The sequence below is a fragment of the Lineus longissimus genome, chromosome 15 (genome assembly GCF_910592395.1).
Source record: "Lineus longissimus chromosome 15, tnLinLong1.2, whole genome shotgun sequence".
NCBI lineage: Eukaryota > Metazoa > Nemertea > Pilidiophora > Heteronemertea > Lineidae > Lineus > Lineus longissimus.
Genome location: NC_088322.1, coordinates 14658683 through 14675227, shown reverse-complemented (window position 1 = coordinate 14675227; position 16545 = coordinate 14658683). Strand labels below are relative to the sequence as shown.

At 45.1% G+C, this 16545-nt stretch overlaps 2 protein-coding genes across 2 annotated transcripts; both read right to left on the bottom strand.

Annotated features, from left to right (window-relative positions):
* Window positions 1-9230: 9230 nt before the first annotated feature.
* LOC135499725 (uncharacterized) lies at window positions 9231-11700 on the bottom strand. Its single transcript, XM_064790664.1, has 3 exons — window positions 11579-11700; window positions 11155-11277; window positions 9231-10590 (listed from the first exon to the last, which is right to left on the bottom strand). The coding sequence occupies exons 1-3, from the start codon at window positions 11640-11642 to the stop codon at window positions 10355-10357; spliced, it is 423 nt and encodes a 140-aa protein (XP_064646734.1). The 5' UTR covers window positions 11643-11700; the 3' UTR covers window positions 9231-10354.
* A 1091-nt stretch (window positions 11701-12791) lies between these two features.
* LOC135499779 (uncharacterized WD repeat-containing protein all2124-like) lies at window positions 12792-16434 on the bottom strand. Its single transcript, XM_064790730.1, has 6 exons — window positions 16319-16434; window positions 15043-15918; window positions 14665-14791; window positions 14130-14331; window positions 13668-13798; window positions 12792-13353 (listed from the first exon to the last, which is right to left on the bottom strand). Exons 1-6 carry the CDS (start codon window positions 16373-16375, stop codon window positions 13094-13096), a joined length of 1653 nt encoding a protein of 550 aa, XP_064646800.1. The 5' UTR covers window positions 16376-16434; the 3' UTR covers window positions 12792-13093.
* Between the last annotated feature and the right edge of the window lie 111 nt (window positions 16435-16545).

The window sequence follows — 16545 nt, the reverse complement described above, 5'->3', positions numbered from 1 at the left end:
GGGGCGAGCGTCTGGTGCGCCCCCTTGGATCCGCACCTGATAAACGTTCATTGATGAACAATAGCAAAAAAACAAAATAAAACACCAATAAATAGATTCGCCAGGGGTCGAATCTGATTCGAACCCGCGTGCGATAAACGCTCATGGATGAAAAATGGAAAGAAACCTTTTTACAAAATGAAAAAATAGATGCGCCGGGGTTCGAACCCGTGACCACCGACCGAATCTATAGCGGAACGCTCTAACCACTGAGCCACCAGGGCTTTGATGTTAGACCTGAGATTTTCTGCAAACTGAAGACGAGCCCTCACAGGTAGGCGCCATGATTGTGACTAGGTCACGCTGGCGGAAGAGTAATTGGGTACTAATAGTTCCAAGGTAATCGTATAATTCAATATTTCCACACATTTTTCTCAGTATATCGTATTTATATAGCTCGGTGATTTTATAGAAAATGTTGGCAGTTGATTTCAATGTTTGAAAGGCTTCCTTAAAAATGTTTTTGACGCGAGGTCAACAGGGTCAAAAGAAATAGTTTTTTTGCGCCAATGATGTCAGCCATGGCAGATTTGTATTGAGATTCGAGTCGATTCTCTTAGAATCGAGTTGAAGTCGGAAGTGCGCATGCACAGGGCAATCGTATTTAGAAAGCTCCGTGCACGTGATTTGATGGGACAATTTGGGTGTAGGATTTAGGTGACCATGGAGGAAGATAATATGTAATTTGAATTGATCCGCCTGCTCATCATGTTGAAACAAACTAATGCTCATCACTGATAATGAATTTAGCTTGTAATGTGAGATGGGTTTGACATGACTTGACTTAACCGAAACAGTTGTTGGCCTAAATGTACCCTCGGGAATTTTAGCCGCCGACTAATAGTCAAACCATTCTCTGGAGTGCTCGAACACCTGGAATCAGTGTGTACTTCAGCTTGAAAAGATCGCGGGTGAAGGGGTTTCTTCATGATAATATTGATACTGATGATGGTTTAAGAGGGCCGGCGGATCCAGGAACAGGAAAAAGAGGGAGAGTGCACTGCATTTCTCATCGAAATTCCTGGACAGGTGTGTTCAAAAATTTCATGGTCAATTTCAAAGCTTCTATATCACTTAGGGGGCGAGCGTCTGGTGCGCCCCCTTGGATCCGCACCTGATAAACGTTCATTGATGAACAATAGCAAAAAACCACCAATAAATAGATTCGCCAGGGGTCGAATCTGATTCGAATCCGCGCGTGATAAACGCTCATGGATGAAAAATGTAAAGAAACCTTTTTACAAAATGAAAATAGATGCGCCGGGGTTCGAACCCGTGACCACCGGCCGAATCTACAGCGCAACGCTCTAACCACTGAGCCACCAGGGCTTTGATGTTAGACCTGAGATTTTCTGCAAACTGAAGACGAGCCCTAGCAGTCAAACCATTCTCTGGAGTGCTCGAACACCTGGAATCAGTGTGTACTTCAGCTTGAAAAGATCGCGGGTGAAGGGGTTTCTTCATGATAATATTGATACTGATGATGGTTTAAGAGCGCTGGCGGATCCAGGAACTGGAAAAAGAGGGAGAGTGCACTGCATTTCTCATCAAAATTCCTGGACAGGTGTGTTCCAAAATTTCATGGTCAATTTCAAAGACTCTATATCACTTAGGGGGCGAGCGTCTGGTGCGCCCCCTTGGATCCGCGCCTGATAAACGTTCATTGATGAACAATAGCAAAAAAACTAAATAAAACACCAATAAATAGATTCGCCAGGGGTCGAATCTGATTCGAACCCGCGCGCGATAAACGCTCATGGATGAAAAATGGAAAGAAACCTTTTTACAAAATGAAAAAATAGATGCGCCGGGGTTCGAACCCGTGACCACCGACCGAATCTATAGCGGAACGCTCTAACCACTGAGCCACCAGGGCTTTGATGTTAGACCTGAGATTTTCTGCAAACTGAAGACGAGCCCTCACAGGTAGGCGCCATGATTGTGACTAGGTCACGCTGGCGGAAGAGTAATTGGGTACTAATAGTTCCAAGGTAATCGTATAATTCAATATTTCCACACATTTTTCTCAGTATATCGTATTTATATAGCTCGGTGATTTTATAGAAAATGTTCGCAGTTGATTTCAATGTTTGAAAGGCTTCCTTAAAAATGTTTTTGACGCGAGGTCAACAGGGTCAAAAGAAATAGTTTTTTTGCGCCAATGATGTCAGCCATGGCAGATTTGTATTGAGATTCGAGTCGATTCTCTTAGAATCGAGTTGAAGTCGGAAGTGCGCATGCACAGGGCAATCGAACTTAGAAAGCTCCGTACACGTGATTTGAAGGGACAATTTGGGTGTAGGATTTAGGTGACCATGGAGGAAGATGATATGTAATTTGAATTGATCCGCCTGCTCATCATGTTGAAACAAACTAAATGCTCATCACTGATAATGAATTTAGCTTGTAATGTGAGATGGGTTTGACATGACTTGACTTAACCGAAACAGTTGTTGGCCTAAATGTACCCTCGGGAATTTTAGCCGCCGACTAATAGTCAAACCATTCTCTGGAGTGCTCGAACACCTGGAATCAGTGTGTACTTCAGCTTGAAAAGATCGCGGGTGAAGGGGTTTCTTCATGATAATATTGATACTGATGATGGTTTAAGAGGGCCGGCGGATCCAGGAACAGGAAAAAGAGGGAGAGTGCACTGCATTTCTCATCGAAATTCCTGGACAGGTGTGTTCAAAAATTTCATGGTCAATTTCAAAGCTTCTATATCACTTAGGGGTCGAGCGTCTGGTGCGCCCCCTTGGATCCGCACCTGATAAACGTTCATTGATGAACAATAGCAAAAAACCACCAATAAATAGATTCGCCAGGGGTCGAATCTGATTCGAATCCGCGCGTGATAAACGCTCATGGATGAAAAATGTAAAGAAACCTTTTTACAAAATGAAAATAGATGCGCCGGGGTTCGAACCCGTGACCACCGGCCGAATCTACAGCGCAACGCTCTAACCACTGAGCCACCAGGGCTTTGATGTTAGACCTGAGATTTTCTGCAAACTGAAGACGAGCCCTAGCAGTCAAACCATTCTCTGGAGTGCTCGAACACCTGGAATCAGTGTGTACTTCAGCTTGAAAAGATCGCGGGTGAAGGGGTTTCTTCATGATAATATTGATACTGATGATGGTTTAAGAGGGCCGGCGGATCCAGGAACAGGAAAAAGAGGGAGAGTGCACTGCATTTCTCATCGAAATTCCTGGACAGGTGTGTTCAAAAATTTCATGGTCAATTTCAAAGCTTCTATATCACTTAGGGGGCGAGCGTCTGGTGCGCCCCCTTGGATCCGCACCTGATAAACGTTCATTGATGAACAATAGCAAAAAACCACCAATAAATAGATTCGCCAGGGGTCGAATCTGATTCGAATCCGCGCGTGATAAACGCTCATGGATGAAAAATGTAAAGAAACCTTTTTACAAAATGAAAATAGATGCGCCGGGGTTCGAACCCGTGACCACCGGCCGAATCTACAGCGCAACGCTCTAACCACTGAGCCACCAGGGCTTTGATGTTAGACCTGAGATTTTCTGCAAACTGAAGACGAGCCCTAGCAGTCAAACCATTCTCTGGAGTGCTCGAACACCTGGAATCAGTGTGTACTTCAGCTTGAAAAGATCGCGGGTGAAGGGGTTTCTTCATGATAATATTGATACTGATGATGGTTTAAGAGGGCCGGCGGATCCAGGAACAGGAAAAAGAGGGAGAGTGCACTGCATTTCTCATCGAAATTCCTGGACAGGTGTGTTCAAAAATTTCATGGTCAATTTCAAAGCTTCTATATCACTTAGGGGGCGAGCGTCTGGTGCGCCCCCTTGGATCCGCACCTGATAAACGTTCATTGATGAACAATAGCAAAAAACCACCAATAAATAGATTCGCCAGGGGTCGAATCTGATTCGAATCCGCGCGTGATAAACGCTCATGGATGAAAAATGTAAAGAAACCTTTTTACAAAATGAAAATAGATGCGCCGGGGTTCGAACCCGTGACCACCGGCCGAATCTACAGTGCAACGCTCTAACCACTGAGCCACCAGGGCTTTGATGTTAGACCTGAGATTTTCTGCAAACTGAAGACGAGCCCTAGTAGTCAAACCATTCTCTGGAGTGCTCGAACACCTGGAATCAGTGTGTACTTCAGCTTGAAAAGATCGCGGGTGAAGGGGTTTTTTCATGATAATATTGATACTGATGATGGTTTAAGAGCGCTGGCGGATCCAGGAACTGGAAAAAGAGGGAGAGTGCACTGCATTTCTCATCAAAATTCCTGGACAGGTGTGTTCCAAAATTTCATGGTCAATTTCAAAGACTCTATATCACTTAGGGGGCGAGCGTCTGGTGCGCCCCCTTGGATCCGCGCCTGATAAACGTTCATTGATGAACAATAGCAAAAAAACTAAATAAAACACCAATAAATAGATTCGCCAGGGGTCGAATCTGATTCGAACCCGCGCGCGATAAACGCTCATGGATGAAAAATGTAAAGAAACCTTTTTACAAAATGAAAAAATAGATGCGCCGGGGTTCGAACCCGTGACCACCGACCGAATCTATAGCGGAACGCTCTAACCACTGAGCCACCAGGGCTTTGATGTTAGACCTGAGATTTTCTGCAAACTGAAGACGAGCCCTCACAGGTAGGCGCCATGATTGTGACTAGGTCACGCTGGCGGAAGAGTAATTGGGTACTAATAGTTCCAAGGTAATCGTATAATTCAATATTTCCACACATTTTTCTCAGTATATCGTATTTATATAGCTCGGTGATTTTATAGAAAATGTTCGCAGTTGATTTCAATGTTTGAAAGGCTTCCTTAAAAATGTTTTTGACGCGAGGTCAACAGGGTCAAAAGAAATAGTTTTTTTGCGCCAATGATGTCAGCCATGGCAGATTTGTATTGAGATTCGAGTCGATTCTCTTAGAATCGAGTTGAAGTCGGAAGTGCGCATGCACAGGGCAATCGAACTTAGAAAGCTCCGTACACGTGATTTGAAGGGACAATTTGGGTGTAGGATTTAGGTGACCATGGAGGAAGATGATATGTAATTTGAATTGATCCGCCTGCTCATCATGTTGAAACAAACTAAATGCTCATCACTGACAATGAATTTAGCTTGTAATGTGAGATGGGTTTGACATGACTTGACTTAACCGAAATAGTTGTTGGCCTAAATGTACCCTCGGGAATTTTAGCCGCCGACTTATAGTCAAACCATTCTCTGGAGTGCTCGAACACCTGGAATCAGTGTGTACTTCAGCTTGAAAAGATCGCGGGTGAAGGGGTTTCTTCATGATAATATTGATACTGATGATGGTTTAAGAGCGCTGGCGGATCCAGGAACTGGAAAAAGAGGGAGAGTGCACTGCATTTCTCATCAAAATTCCTGGACAGGTGTGTTCCAAAATTTCATGGTCAATTTCAAAGACTCTATATCACTTAGGGGGCGAGCGTCTGGTGCGCCCCCTTGGATCCGCGCCTGATAAACGTTCATTGATGAACAATAGCAAAAAAACTAAATAAAACACCAATAAATAGATTCGAACCCGCGCGCGATAAACGCTCATGGATGAAAAATGTAAAGAAACCTTTTTACAAATTGAAAAATAGATGCGCCGGGGTTCGAACCCGTGTCCACCGACCGAATCTATAGCGGAACGCTCTAACCACTGAGCCACCAGGGCTTTGATGTTAGACCTGAGATTTTCTGCAAACTGAAGACGAGCCCTCACAGGTAGGCGCCATGATTGTGACTAGGTCAGGCTGGCGGAAGAGTAATTGGGTACTAATAGTTCCAAGGTAATCGTATAATTCAATATTTCCACACATTTTTCTCAGTATATCGTATTTATATAGCTCGGTGATTTTATAGAAAATGTTGGCAGTTGATTTCAATGTTTGAAAGGCTTCCTTAAAAATGTTTTTGACGCGAGGTCAACAGGGTCAAAAGAAATAGTTTTTTTGCGCCAATGATGTCAGCCATGGCAGATTTGTATTGAGATTCGAGTCGATTCTCTTAGAATCGAGTTGAAGTCGGAAGTGCACATGCACAGGGCAATCGTATTTAGAAAGCTCCGTGCACGTGATTTGAAGGGACAATTTGGGTGTAGGATTTAGGTGACCATGGAGGAAGATAATATGTAATTTGAATTGATCCGCCTGCTCATCATGTTGAAACAAACTAATGCTCATCACTGATAATGAATTTAGCTTGTAATGTGAGATGGGTTTGACATGACTTGACTTAACCGAAATAGTTGTTGGCCTAAATGTACCCTCGGGAATTTTAGCCGCCGACTAATAGTCAAACCATTCTCTGGAGTGCTCGAACACCTGGAATCAGTGTGTACTTCAGCTTGAAAAGATCGCGGGTGAAGGGGTTTCTTCATGATAATATTGATACTGATGATGGTTTAAGAGGGCTGGCGGATCCAGGAACAGGAAAAAGAGGGAGAGTGCACTGCATTTCTCATCGAAATTCCTGGACAGGTGTGTTCAAAAATTTCATGGTCAATTTCAAAGCTTCTATATCACTTAGGGGGCGAGCGTCTGGTGCGCCCCCTTGGATCCGCACCTGATAAACGTTCATTGATGAACAATAGCAAAAAAACCACCAATAAATAGATTCGCCAGGGGTCGAATCTGATTCGAATCCGCGCGTGATAAACGCTCATGGATGAAAAATGTAAAGAAACCTTTTTACAAAATGAAAAATAGATGCGCCGGGGTTCGAACCCGTGACCACCGGCCGAATCTACAGCGCAACGCTCTAACCACTGAGCCACCAGGGCTTTGATGTTAGACCTGAGATTTTCTGCAAACTGAAGACGAGCCCTCACAGGTAGGCGCCATGATTGTGACTAGGTCACGCTGGCGGAAGAGTAATTGGGTACTAATAGTTCCGAGGTAATCGTATAATTCAATATTTCCACACATTTTTCTCAGTATATCGTATTTATATAGCTCGGTGATTTTATAGAAAATGTTCGCAGTTGATTTCAATGTTTGAAAGGCTTCCTTAAAAATGTTTTTGACGCGAGGTCAACAGGGTCAAAAGAAATAGTTTTTTTGCGCCAATGATGTCAGCCATGGCAGATTTGTATTGAGATTCGAGTCGATTCTCTTAGAATCGAGTTGAAGTCGGAAGTGCGCATGCACAGGGCAATCGTATTTAGAAAGCTCCGTGCACGTGATTTGATGGGACAATTTGGGTGTAGGATTTAGGTGACCATGGAGGAAGATAATGTGTAATTTGAATTGATCCGCCTGCTCATCATGTTGAAACAAACTAATGCTCATCACTGATAATGAATTTAGCTTGTAATGTGAGATGGGTTTGACATGACTTGACTTAACCGAAACAGTTGTTGGCCTAAATGTACCCTCGGGAATTTTAGCCGCCGACTAATAGTCAAACCATTCTCTGGAGTGCTCGAACACCTGGAATCAATGTGTACTTCAGCTTGAAAAGATCGCGGGTGAAGGGGTTTCTTCATGATAATATTGATACTGATGATGGTTTAAGAGGGCCGGCGGATCCAGGAACAGGAAAAAGAGGGAGAGTGCACTGCATTTCTCATCGAAATTCCTGGACAGGTGTGTTCAAAAATTTCATGGTCAATTTCAAAGCTTCTATATCACTTAGGGGGCGAGCGTCTGGTGCGCCCCCTTGGATCCGCACCTGATAAACGTTCATTGATGAACAATAGCAAAAAACCACCAATAAATAGATTCGCCAGGGGTCGAATATGATTCGAATCCGCGCGTGATAAACGCTCATGGATGAAAAATGTAAAGAAACCTTTTTACAAAATGAAAATAGATGCGCCGGGGTTCGAAACCGTGACCACCGGCCGAATCTACAGCGCAACGCTCTAACCACTGAGCCACCAGGGCTTTGATGTTAGACCCGAGATTTTCTGCAAACTGAAGACGAGCCCTCACAGGTAGGCGCCATGATTGTGACTAGGTCACGCTGGCGGAAGAGTAATTGGGTAATAATAGTTCCGAGGTAATCGTATAATTCAATATTTCCACACATTTTTCTCAGTATATCGTATTTATATAGCTCGGTGATTTTATAGAAAATGTTCGCAGTTGATTTCAATGTTTGAAAGGCTTCCTTAAAAATGTTTTTGACGCGAGGTCAACAGGGTCAAAAGAAATAGTTCTTTGCGCCAATGATGTCAGCCATGGCAGATTTGTATTGAGATTCGAGTCGATTCTCTTAGAATCGAGTTGAAGTCGGAAGTGCGCATGCACAGGGCAATCGAACTTAGAAAGCTCCGTGCACGTGATTTGAAGGGACAATTTGGGTGTAGGATTTAGGTGACCATGGAGGAAGATGATATGTAATTTGAATTGATCCGCCTGCTCATCATGTTGAAACAAACTAAATGCTCATCACTGATAATGAATTTAGCTTGTAATGTGAGATGGGTTTGACATGACTTGACTTAACCGAAATAGTTGTTGGCCTAAATGTACCCTCGGGAATTTTAGCCGCCGACTTATAGTCAAACCATTCTCTGGAGTGCTCGAACACCTGGAATCAGTGTGTACTTCAGCTTGAAAAGATCGCGGGTGAAGGGGTTTCTTCATGATAATATTGATATTGATGATGGTTTAAGAGCGCTGGCGGATCCAGGAACAGGAAAAAGAGGGAGAGTGCACTGCATTTCTCATCAAAATTCCTGGACAGGTGTGTTCCAAAATTTCATGGTCAATTTCAAAGACTCTATATCACTTAGGGGGCGAGCGTCTGGTGCGCCCCCTTGGATCCGCGCCTGATAAACTTTCATTGATGAACAATAGCAAAAAAAACTAAATAAAACACCAATAAATAGATTCGCCAGGGGTCGAATCTGATTCGAACCCGCGCGCGATAAACGTTCATGGATGAAAAATGTAAAGAAACCTTTTTACAAAATGAAAAATAGATGCGCCGGGGTTCGAACCCGTGACCACCGACCGAATCTATAGCGGAATGCTCTAACCACTGAGCCACCAGGGCTTTGATGTTAGACCTGAGATTTTCTGCAAACTGAAGACGAGCCCTCACAGGTAGGCGCCATGATTGTGACTAGGTCATGCTGGCGGAAGAGTAATTGGGTACTAATAGTTCCAAGGTAATCGTATAATTCAATATTTCCACACATTTTTCTCAGTATATCGTATTTATATAGCTCGGTGATTTTATAGAAAATGTTGGCAGTTGATTTCAATGTTTGAAAGGCTTCCTTAAAAATGTTTTTGACGCGAGGTCAACAGGGTCAAAAGAAATAGTTTTTTTCCGCCAATGTTGTCAGCCATGGCAGATTTGTATTGAGATTCGAGTTGATTCTCTTAGAATTTAGTTAAAGTCGGAAGTGTGCATGCACAGGGAATCGTACTTAGAAAGCTCCGTGCACGTGTATTGTAGGGACAATTTGGGTGTAGGATTTAGGTGACCATGGAGGAAGATGATATGGATAGAGTGTCCGGGTCGCAAGGGATTCTATCGTGCGCTTTCAATCTCCAAGCTATAGACGGTCATGGCTTCAAGAGAACCATATACCATGATCCGTCAGAATATAATAGGGCCGGACAAATTTCCAGGTTGATATTTTTTACTTCTACACCGGGCCTGACACGGTCTGGCTGTGACTCTCTTAACTCACTGTGTTATTTCTGGCCTGGCATATTCACTGTTTGTTCAAAACTGTGAGAGTGAGACCGCCGCAGCCAGATCGAATCGGCTCTGGCAGGCCCGTCCGGTCACCGACACGGTAAGGGCGATGAGACAGCCACATTTTGACCAAATCAACCTGGCAGCTCCATCATATATACAAAACTGTGAGATAGATGAGACAATCACAACCAGGGAGAAGTGGGCAAGGCTCATCCACCGCTAAGCCACCCTCAAGTCTCTCCGACCAGTCTTTTACAGAGATAGTGTGTTGGGACACCGTCACAACCTACGGGTGGCTTGCCGAGCAGAACCCTCTCGTACAAAACTGATGTCCCTAGTACTTTAAAGTAATGACTTAGCAGTCCGGTCCAAATGGCTAAGAGCACTGTGTCCCCCGAGTTCACCATGAGAAGATCAATGCAGGAATACGTTGTTAAAGTCACCCCCATCTTCTCGACATAATCTCATCCATCCGATCGATTGAGACGTGACAACTAATCAAAGAGAGGAGCGACTGGGTAAGCTGTTAGTTAGGTTGTGCCAGGAAAGCTGGCAAGTTTGAGACAAGCATCAGACGTGTATGGAATTGAGCCGCCTTGGTTCTATGCTTGAGTGTCTTCTTACATAATCTGTATTAGTTTCCTATCACATACGATACCGCCAACGGCAACAAAACCGATATCGCAGCATTACTCAATCCCGCCGTCCCACCAAACAAGTCTGTTGGATCCGCCAGGTTACATCTGTCCGTCTGACAACAATGGACACACATTGATCCGATGTGTCTGTTACACAAGCCATGGGTCAGCCACTCTTTGGTGATAACGTCACAGGAGGCCTTACGGGTGCATCTCTTTTCGAACCTTGTCCCTGGAAAATGAGACCGAGAAATTTGATCCACATTGTCCAATGTACCATGTCATTATTGTGACATGTTGTGACTATTTCCAGGCTGGACGAATGGGCCTCAACAATGGTCAGGTTGTGCTGCCGTCCTGGCTGGAAAATGGTTCTTAAAGAGACGGAATCTGCTAGGTGGAAACACTCGGACTCACCCAACAAGCTCTCTATTGCAGTGTGCCATAGTGTATTGGCTGATGCACTGTGAGAATATCTACCCGGGGTGCTCAAGGAAGGATTGATAGGGGATCTGTGTTCAGCCACTCTGTTTGGCGACTGGAGTCTTTAACAGCCAACTTGTGACATTGTCCGCGCTGGCGGAATGATCCTGCAAGATTGATCCGATTAACTATGAAATTGCCCAGGCGCTAGCCCAGCAAAGGGGATGACATGAATGCTAAACGTCGTGAGGCTTAGGCAAGGTTGCTCCTGCTATATCGTGAGAAATAGAAATAGAATAGACCTGGCTGCTGCACTGGACAGTGCAAGTGAGGTAGCCACCACCAGACCAAAACCGACATGACTATGACATACCTTTTTCAAACTTTATTGCTATTGACTGGCAGCTGTCATGAACGATTGGAATGCATGATGTCACCTCCTTCTCTGTGTCGCAGTTGTTGTGGAAGCGGCGATCACACGTGTAGCACTTCAAACCTTGAAAGCGGAAACGAATACTGAAGACAACGGTCTCAGACGGAGTTTCAGAGTCTCGGCCTAGAGAACGCTGTTGCTTCCCGGTGCGACAGAAATGGTAGTCCTTGGACAAATGAAGTAGATGACGGGGCTTGAGCAAAGGCAGCCGATCGATTCGTGTCGGCGACCGGAGAATCCATTGTCCTCGAAGACAAGCCAGAGAGACAGTGGGGTGGGGATGGAAATGGGATAACATGGAGATAGGGATGGGGCACTTCATGAGCGAACTCGCAGACAAAGGTCTTCTCTACGAATTACTTACCCTGACTTGTCTCCAGCAGCGTAATCCACAATATTGCATATGAGGAAATTCTCATGGGCGACATGGTTGGGTTTATTTCCAAATCTGTCTTGAACTATCCCTCTAGATAGATAAAAATATTCCTGTCTGTAGTTCGTTACCTCCAAGAAGGACGATCAGGAGGCCAAACAGCGGTTCACTTGATACCAATGACAAATGGTTTACCGGAACTTCCTTATCACAGTTAAGAAGAGAAAGGAACTCTGTGCAAACAAACTACCAACAGCCGGAGTCACATATCGTGAATTGTAGAAGGATTGTACGCTATATTCATTTTGGTACCGTACCCCCCAAACAAAGGCCACACATAATAAATTATGTGGATGAAATGTACAACCAAACTTTCCACTCGATCGCTTGAAGCGAAATTATTGTTAGTTGTCCCAATCTCTCAGGCTTAACCTAAATTATAAAGTAATCTATCGATTATGCCGCGAATAGGCCGGGAGAAAGTTTGATCTTCATGTAAATATCAGATTATGGGACAAACCAATAAGCAGTGCTAGTTTATTTAAGAGATAAGAGCTTTCGAGAATCTATAACCAACGGAACTGTCAGAAATATCCCTATGTCACCTTTAGTCTGATTGTGCCACCCGGTACATGCGAAGAGCGGCCATATCCCCTTTGGCCTGATAGTGCCTGTTTCACCCTGCACACGGTTCGAAGCATTTATACTACCTTTGGTCCGTTACTGAAGTTTTAGTGGTGTCTCTCTCAGAGTGTGGCAACCATGTCCCGCGTATTCTGGTCGTGCCAGACTCGCCGATATTGCTGGAGGTGTAGCAGCCACGTTCCATGTTCCATTCTGCTTGGTTGTAACAGTTCAACGTGTCTCACGAGGTCGCAGCCAATTCTTCCTAGGTCTGGCTCTGACAGTCTCACCGTGTCTAAATGTGTAGCAGCCAGGTTCTCCTCGGTCTGGCTGTGACTTCCTCTATCTCAAGGCAGCCAGTCATGACCTTATTGGAATAGTTGCTAGCTTCATGGTATTTCAATGTGTCTCACCGTATCGCAAAGTGCAACAGGCATGTCGCCTTGTGACAGTCTCATGGTGAGTGTTTAACCGTGTTTCATCGGGCCGTTTCATTTAATATCCATGGCAAAAAAGGAAGTGAAAAAAGAAATATATTGAGTAGTTTGACACTGTGGTTTTATTTTGTTTTATCTCTCGATATACAATTTAAACGTTCATGCGACATGACTAAGAGTGTAGATACCACACGAGTATTTAGGGAGATCATAGCACACGAGCGGGAAGATCGAAGACCAGACTTACTTACTGGTGGCGATGATAAAGATGGTATTTAATTATTCATACGGAATTTGACTTATTTTGTCACTCGTTTGAGCCTGTCTAGACAACACGAGTGTTGGTCTTATGAGGACGACGCCACAACCATGGTCGGTATGATGAGACGACTTTGATAGCATTCATGAAGACGATAGACAGTGTGTATGTGCGTGTATATTGTCTTTATTTTTCAACAAATTTCACTAGTTTCTTTTCGCCACTTGCCATTCCAAAATAGAGTTCATTCACCGCCTTGAAGTCAAGCACATTCACCGGGCCGTAGTAGGCGCACACCATCTCGAAGTTCTTCCTCACATCCCAAACTCGTGTGTTCATGTCGGCAGAGCCGGTGGCGAGGTAACGCCCCTGGTGGGAGAAGTGGATACTAGGCCTGTTCATGGCCCAAGGTGGGCGAATGGTCTTGGTGAGGGTGTAGTCTGCACCTAAAACAAGAAAGAATTATAAACATCTTAAACTGTGTATATCAGCAAGTGTTGCATGTCATTTCTCTTGAAGGTCCGTCACTACCAATAAGCCCCCCCCCTCCATCGCTTCGACCCTGCCTCTACAGCCCCCCCCCTTTAAGAGGCAAGTATTTGGACAGGATGGTTCGCGAACATTTTAGAAAACAGCAAGTTGAAGATCGGACACAGTTTGCGCGCAAGGGTCAGACGGCTTCACCTACTGGGAGCATCCTAAAATGTGGAATCGGGAATGATTGTCAACTGGCACGGCGAGGTTGGAACGGTCACCCTACCTTTGGCGGACCATATCAGGATCAACCCCTGGATGAAGCTGGCAGCTAACAAGGAGCCGTCAGGGGAGTAGGCCAGGTTATTGATAGAGTCCTCCTCTGGAAGCGTCAGCTCCAGCGCCAAGTTGGAGGAACTGTTAAGAGAAATATCAAAAGGATCAGTCGTGAGTACAATCTCCATATTTGGTCGGAGTAAATATCATTAGTTTGGAGCGAATAGGATGCTATGTTGCCAATGCAAGGTGTTTAGCTCACATGAAAACCGACATGAAACTGCCAAGATTTACCAATGAACGCTTATACCCCGGCGCGGATTTTGACCGAGTCGGTCAAAACTCGCTCCTGGGAGCCGTGTTTCGTGCGTATGAGGCTCGCTACAGTTTGGCATCTGCCAGGGAAGTATTTGTATGACTACGTATGAATTCGATCAGACGACCGGAACACAAGTTCGGAAGATAAACTTACCCACTTTCCCAGACTTTGATTAAAGGTGATATATCTTCTCCTTCCCCCCAAACACAACCAGCAAGATGCCGACAGCTTGTGCTGTAGGCCAATGATTGGAGAGAGGTCGCTGATGTAGTGCTGCCTTCAGCCTGCCAATGCCAACTAGTCAGGCATTCGAAGGTTCGAGCATCAAACATGATGATTTCACCTACATGAGTCCCTGTAATTACGTAAATGCTGAATTATATTTTCAACTCGGACTGAGGGAGTTACATGTATGCCATTGTAGAAGATAAGCTGTAGTTCCAGCTCCGCCCACCAATTGTATATCCGGCCACAAAAACAATGGAGTTCACCTGGTTGGAGCCAAGGATAATGTCGCTGATGTCCACCAGGGACCGCTGTCTGTTGTAGTAGTATACAATGTAGGGCTTTCACCAGTGTAAGGCCCATGTTTGTGGATGTATATCGGCCAAATTTGCGTCCACAACCAAGTTGTCCCTTTAAAGGGTCGATGGGATTATCAAGGACAATATTACTATCTTACGCTTACCAACGGCGATCCTTTCACTCCCGCAGTAAGTGATGACCCTCGGTCCCACCACGTTCAGGCGGCTACACGCAACAGTACAGTCGGCGAGGTTGGTGATGGCGACGATGGCTTTGGTGACAGAGCCTGCCTGTGGAAAGAAGTCAAGGACATTCAAATAGACCAACCACCAAGTCGACTATTGCTCCTGGGATATTAGCAACTAGTATTATAAAAGTCACAGGGGCCTTGATGATAGACCACAGGCCTGTTTCTAACATACCATTTTCCTGAAAAAACACGCTTGGCGCTTTTTCGTGATACCTCTCAAAGTGACAAATCAGAATTGCCAAATTGTACATCGGCAAATACAATAAGGGGCCAAAGAGTTATTCCACTTACCTCATGTGCTCCCAAATGGCCGACATCTAATGTTGCCAGTCTCGTTGAATCTCCCGAGAATGCCATTGCATTGACAATGCCACCATGCGGCGCTGTGTTCGCGATAAACCGGTCATCTTCTGCTGTGAGATAGAGATTGCATTGTTTGTTCCATCCTTGAGTCGTCGCCAAGTATTTTCCGTCGGGAGATACCCCCGTTAGTCTGTAGTGTAGCTGGACAGGACGTAGATCACCCTTCAACACGATATCGTAGTTCCATACCTTCAAGGAGCCGTCAAGTGATGACGTCACGAAGGTCGAGGTCATTCCGGGTAGCAAGGTCACGCATGTGACCCGATGATTATGGCCACCGACAGTTGCGATCACAGTCTGTGTCTCGGCGTTCCATAACTTTAAGCTTCGGTCAGAGGAGCAAGAAAAGAAGTGTTTCCCGTCGCGGCCGAATTTGATACACCAGATCCAAGCCCTGTGCGCAGTCAAGCGGCTCCTCGCCATGATCTGGCCATCCCCCATTCGCTTCCACACAGTGATGGACGAGTCGTCCCCACCGGTGAGAAAGTAACTCCCATCTGGTGCATACGCCACACAAAGGTTCAAACTAGCGTAACCAGTACTAGCTCCCGTCATTCTCCAAGTCGACGTCTCCAACATGGCGACACTGCTTCCACACCCAGCAATGACAAGGTCAAGGCCATTGGGACTAAAACACGAGGCGAGAATCTCTATGGAAGTGTTGATGGTCTTTACCAGGGCGAAATTCAACATGGCGTCCCAAACTTTCAGATAGGTGTCACGTGACCCTGTGATGAAGTACCTGTCGTCTGGTGAGAAGTTGATCGCTGTGACTGTACTTCTGTGTGGTGTCTCAGAGAGAATCTGGAGAGGAATTGAAAAATATGATCATTGTAATACAAATACAATGTACAGTACTTTGTATCAAAACGGTATCGAAAGCTCACATTCCTGTAGGCGTGAGGAGATTATAGATATCAGAAAAAACAGCGCTGGCTACATGACTATACATTGTAGTTTAGTTTGTTCGGATTGTTATTTGTTATCATTTTGTCATCATCATTATCATCATTATCATCATCATCATCAGCTCCGGCGAGAATTGGAAATACAAGATTACGGAATTGGCATTGGCAACGGCTCCAACTATCGACTGAAGGCCAACTAACTCTTTATATAAAGTGGTGATGACGAAGAAGAAAAAAACGCTATTAAAGGAGAGAGAAGAAGAGAAAAGGAGGCCGGATGAGGAAGAAGAACCTACCATTGAACCACCTAGATCCCATATCTGAAATCCGCCATCTTCAGACCCAGACGCCATCTTGTCCCCAGCGTGGTTAAAGCAACATGGCCGCTCCCCGTGGTACGGGTCAGCGCATGCAGGATAGGTTGGCCCCGGTAGGTCTGTGAGGGTGAACGTCTCAGAGCCGGTCACGGCATCCCAGACCCTCAGGGTCCCGTCTTCACCACCAGACACGATGACGTCTCCAT

Excerpts from the sequence above, each read along its gene's own strand:
- LOC135499779 (XM_064790730.1), bottom strand. The coding sequence starts at position 16,375 with ATGGCGTCTGGGTCTGAAGATGGCGGATTTCAGATATGGGATCTAGGT. Across the intron at positions 14,332-14,664 it reads GAGTGAAAGGATCGCCGTTG|GGACTCATGTAGGTGAAATC; the intron begins GTAAGCGTAAGA and ends ACGTAATTACAG. Across the intron at positions 13,354-13,667 it reads CCTGATATGGTCCGCCAAAG|GTGCAGACTACACCCTCACC; the intron begins GTAGGGTGACCG and ends TTCTTGTTTTAG.
- LOC135499725 (XM_064790664.1), bottom strand. The coding sequence starts at position 11,642 with ATGTCGCCCATGAGAATTTCCTCATATGCAATATTGTGGATTACGCTG. Across the intron at positions 11,278-11,578 it reads GCTGCTGGAGACAAGTCAGG|GTTTGAAGTGCTACACGTGT; the intron begins GTAAGTAATTCG and ends TCCGCTTTCAAG. Across the intron at positions 10,591-11,154 it reads AGCAATAAAGTTTGAAAAAG|GGACAAGGTTCGAAAAGAGA; the intron begins GTATGTCATAGT and ends CTCATTTTCCAG.